Raw genomic sequence first — 4,569 nt, 5'->3', positions numbered from 1 at the left:
TATATTTTGGATATAAGCCCTCTATCTGTTGTAGGATTGGTAAAGGTCTTTCCCCATCTGTTGGTTGTCGTTTTGTCCTAACAACAGTGTCCTTTGCCTTACAGAAGCTTTGCAGTTTTATGAGATCCTATTTGTTGATTCTAGATCTTAGAGTATAAACCATTGGTGTTTTGATCAGGAAATTTTCTCCAGTGCCCATGTGTTCGAGATTCTTCCCCACTTTTTCTTCTATTAGTTTGTATCTGGTTTGATGTGGAGGTCCTTGATCCACTTGGACTTAAGCTTTGTACAGGATGATAAGCATTGATCAAACTGCATTCTTCTACATGCTGACCTCCAGTTGAAACAGCACCATTTGCTGAAAAAGCTATCTTTTTTCCATTGGATGGTTTTGGCTCCTTTGTCAAGCATCAAGTGACCATAGGTGCGTGGGTTCATTTCTGGATCTTCAATTCCATTCCACTGGTCTATCTGTCTGTCTCTGTACCAATACCATGCAGTTTGTATCACTATTGCTCTGTAATACTGCTTGAGTTCAGGAATAGTGATTCCCCTGAAAGTCCTTTTATTGTTGAGGATAGTTTTAGCTATCCTAGGTTTTTTGTTATTCCAGATGAATTTGCAAATTGTTCTGTCTAACTCTCTGAAGAATTGGATTGGTATTTTAATGGGGATTCCATTGAATCTGTAGGTCACTTTTGGTAAAATGGCCATTTTTACACTGTTAATCCTGCCAATCCATGAGCATGGGAGATCTTTCCATCTTCTGAGGTCTTCTTCAATTTCTTTCTTCAGAGGCTTGAAGTTCTTATCATACAGATCTTTCTCTTGGTTGGTTAAAGTCACACCAAGGTATTTTATATTATTGAGGAGGATGGGGAGGGGAACACCCATAGAAAAGGAGAGGGGGAGGGGTTAGGGGGATGTTGACCTGGAAACCCGGATGGGGAATAACAATTGAAATGTAAATAAGAAATACTCAAGTTAATAAAGATGAAAAAAACAAAGAGCTTAAAATTAAATTTAAAGGATTTTAAATTTTTTAAAATAAAGAATTGTTTTAGAAATAAAGAGTTTAATTTTTATATTAAAAAAAGCAACATTGGGGCAATCAGGAGAGATGTGTGCATTGAAGGGATATAGAGAGCCCTCCAGATGGGTAGGAAGGCCAAGGACATTATAAACACAGCCCAAGTGAGCCTGGCCAAGATGACAGGAGCAAGCCTCAGGCATCACCTTTACTTCCAGGGGCACTGAGTCTAATTAGTAATCCACTCTGGGGTGAGATGTTTCCATGAACGGCAGACCCTGAAGGGGCACCTGGTTGACCAGCACAGCCCTGAAGGCTCCATTTTATTACTTGCACAGTAGACTATAACTCCATCCAGCTGCCCCTGGAGCACCTAATAGAAGGACAAATGGCAGAGATCACTTTTGTCCTTCTTCAACACTTTTGTGTCAAAGGTGAATGGGCAGGCAGAGGTTGAGGTTCTTCTGGTGACTGTCAGCCCTACCACAAGCCTCATGACCAACATAATGGCCAATAACAAGACCACCATCATTATGCCTGTCTCTGGTATTGGTTGACCGGCTCCTGTCTACTTCTAGGCTGCCCCAAGTCTTCATGTACACAGATACTGCTTGGTCACTGGGAAGAGGTGACTGGATATAGAGGACTTAGGTGTGGATTTCCTGACCATCATGGGGCACAAGTTCTATGGTTCAAGGATGGTGGTCTGTGTTTAAGAGGGATTGATAAATTTAGGCCCCTATATCCCATGCTGCTTGGAGGTTAACAAGAACAGAATTTCAGGCCAGGGACTGAGAACACAGCCATGTTTGATGGTCCTCAGAAGGCTGCTGAACTGATGAGTGAAAACTGTCAGGCTTATGAGGTCCTTGTGAGAGACCCATGTGAGAGATGTCCAGGGTTACTTAGAGGAGAGACAGAAGGCTGAATTTGGTAAGGAAATCCATCTCGACACCTGGAGTCCAGGGATGGAGGGCTTTCAACACCTTCACTTGTTCATTCAGGTGTCCCAGCTTCAAGGGTACATGCTACTTGCACAGTGTCAGACACTATTGGCCAATGTGGGGGCTTCATGCCAGTCAGATCACAAAGAACAGCCATCCCTGGTCATGCTGGGTTATGGTATTCCTGTGGACATGACCCAGAATGCAATCTGGCTCTGTGTGGCCCAAGTACTACCACAGCTGAAGTGGACATTATCATGCAGGGCCTAAAGCAGGCAATGGCTGAACTGGAGGGCCTGGTCTAGGGCTAACAGCCACTCTTTCTCTCCATGGCCAGATGGACTTTGACTACTCAAACCATAGGAAAAGCCTTGAGAAAGTCTCTGTTCCCTAAGCTGTATTCTTAAGAGCTGCACTGAATCTCCCTCCCTTCTACTCAAGGACCCAACTCCAGTATGGCTGACCAAAGGCTGGTGCCTGATCTCAGTCTTTGCTTAAGTGGGAAGTCTGATCATTTCTCACTCAGATTCAATTTTAATTTTATTTGCAAAGGTTTCTGTCATCTTGAGGAAGTGCAGCACACATTGCACCAATATCTATATAGGAATATCTCCTTCAAGAATGTTTTTAGCCTGTGAGTCTATGGTCCAAAGGATGGTACAACATTTGGAAACAGTTGGCATAAAGTAAACGAACTAACAGATGTCTGCACTTGTTAAAAAAAAATAGCAAAATTTGTAAAGGCATTTTAAAACTTTAAAAATAAACAATTGTGCCTGAGATGCATGCCATGAGAGGGAGAACACCCCTGACACTGCCAGGAGAGCCAGGACACAGAGGCTGGTCAGTCCAGAAACATAGGGTAGAACAAAACACATCTGACAAAGAAAATCAGTGAAATGATGCCTAATGATATTCTGCTATAACTCATAGGCTGGTGCCTAGCCCAGTTGTCATCTGAGAGGCTTCATTCAGCAATTGACGGAAACAGATGTAGAGAATCACAGCAAATACGAGGCAAAACTCGAGGAATCCTGTGGAAGAGGGGGAGGAAGTATTGTAAGAGCCAGAGGGGTCAGAGACACCACAAGAAAATCCACAGAATCAAATAACCTGGCTCATAGGGGTTCACAGAGGCAGAACTGACAACCAGGGAGCCTGAATATCACTGGCTTAGGCCTCTGCACTTATGTAACAGTTGTGTAGCTTGGTCTTCTTGTAAGAGCCCTAATAGTAGGAGTGAGGGCTTTCTCTAACTCTTTTACCAGCTTTTGGGACCCTTTACTCCTACTGGGTTGCCTTGTTCAACCTTAATATGAGGGAGGTACCTAATCATACTAAATCTTGATATGCCATCTTTGGTTGATATCCATGGGAGGCCTACCCTTTTCTGAATAAGAGCAGAGAAGAAGTGGATGGGTGGGGCAGAGGGAAGAGAGGAGGAAAAGGAAACTGTGGTGGAGATGCGAATAACAACAACAGCAACAACCACAATATTAATAATTGTTTTAGAAAGAATGAATTAAAACATGCTCACCAAGAAATTTAGTGTTTTCATCTTGTTAGTTCATACACAGTTCAGTAATGAGCTATCTGAATATCACATGACTCCTCAACATGTCAGGCTGTGTGTAAAACCACTTTTCTTTGCCATAATTTTACCACAGCCCTTTTCATCTCCTTGTTTCTCAGGCTGTAGATGAGTGGATTCAGCAGAGGGGTGAGCAGAGAGTAAGCCAATGACATCAGTTTTTTGGTGTCTGGTGAGTACTTGGATTTAGGCTGCAAATAGGTCATACTAGCCGTGCCATAGAAAAGGGTGACAGAGGTGAGATGAGAGGCACATGTGGAAAAGGCCTTCTGCCTCCCTGTAGTGGATGGCATCCTCAGGATGGAGAAGAGAATTCGGATGTAAGACAAAAGAATCAATACAAAGGGAGTCAAAATAATCAGAACTGTGCCTGTGAAAGCATAGATCTCAAAGAAAAAAATGTCTGTACATGCAAGTTCCAGTACTGCTGGAGTTTCACATGAGATGTGGTTAATTTCATTGGGGCCACAATAGGGAAAACTGAACACCCATATGGTCTGCAGAGTAGTCATCATGGTTCCTGAGAGCCATGAGCATGTCACTAATGTCATAAAAACTCTTTTGTTCATAATCACTGGGTAGGATAGAGGATGGCAGATTGCAGCAAATCGATCATAAGCCATTGCCCCCAGGAGAAAACACTCAGTCCCACCAAAGAGAAGAATGAAGTACATCTGTGCAAAACAGCCCCCAAAGGAAATGGTTGCTTTCTCAGTGTTCAGGACCACCAGCATTTCAGGCATAACGGTTGTGCTGAAGCCAGTCTCCACCACAGACAAGTTCTGCAGGAACAGGTACATGGGAATGTGCAGGCTCCGGTCCAAGAGGATAACAGACATAATGAGGGCATTTCCTGTCAGAGTCACCAGGTAAATAGCTAAGAAAGCCCCAAACATTTGCCTTTGGAGTTCAGGATAGTTCGAAAAGCCCAAGAGGACGAACTCAGCCACGGAGCTGTTATTTTGCCCCTTCATTGCTGTAGTGGAGCCCTGTGTCATTCTTAG

At 43.4% G+C, this 4,569-nt stretch overlaps 1 protein-coding gene and 1 pseudogene across 1 annotated transcript; one reads left to right on the top strand and one right to left on the bottom strand.

Annotated features, from left to right (window-relative positions):
* Window positions 1-1,155: 1,155 nt before the first annotated feature.
* Window positions 1,156-2,279, top strand: LOC116893493 (annotated as a pseudogene).
* Window positions 2,280-3,594: 1,315 nt separating this feature from the next.
* LOC116892766 (olfactory receptor 10A3-like) lies at window positions 3,595-4,569 on the bottom strand. The gene has a single exon (XM_032894645.1). The coding sequence runs from the start codon at window positions 4,561-4,563 to the stop codon at window positions 3,595-3,597; it is 969 nt and encodes a 322-aa protein (XP_032750536.1). The 5' UTR covers window positions 4,564-4,569.

This window comes from Rattus rattus, chromosome 2, assembly GCF_011064425.1.
Source record: "Rattus rattus isolate New Zealand chromosome 2, Rrattus_CSIRO_v1, whole genome shotgun sequence".
NCBI lineage: Eukaryota > Metazoa > Chordata > Mammalia > Rodentia > Muridae > Rattus > Rattus rattus.
This window is presented reverse-complemented; position numbering and strand designations above follow the sequence as displayed.

Bases quoted from the DNA above. Each gene is read 5' to 3' on its own strand.
- LOC116892766 (XM_032894645.1), bottom strand. From the start codon at position 4,563: ATGACACAGGGCTCCACTACAGCAATGAAGGGGCAAAATAACAGCTCC.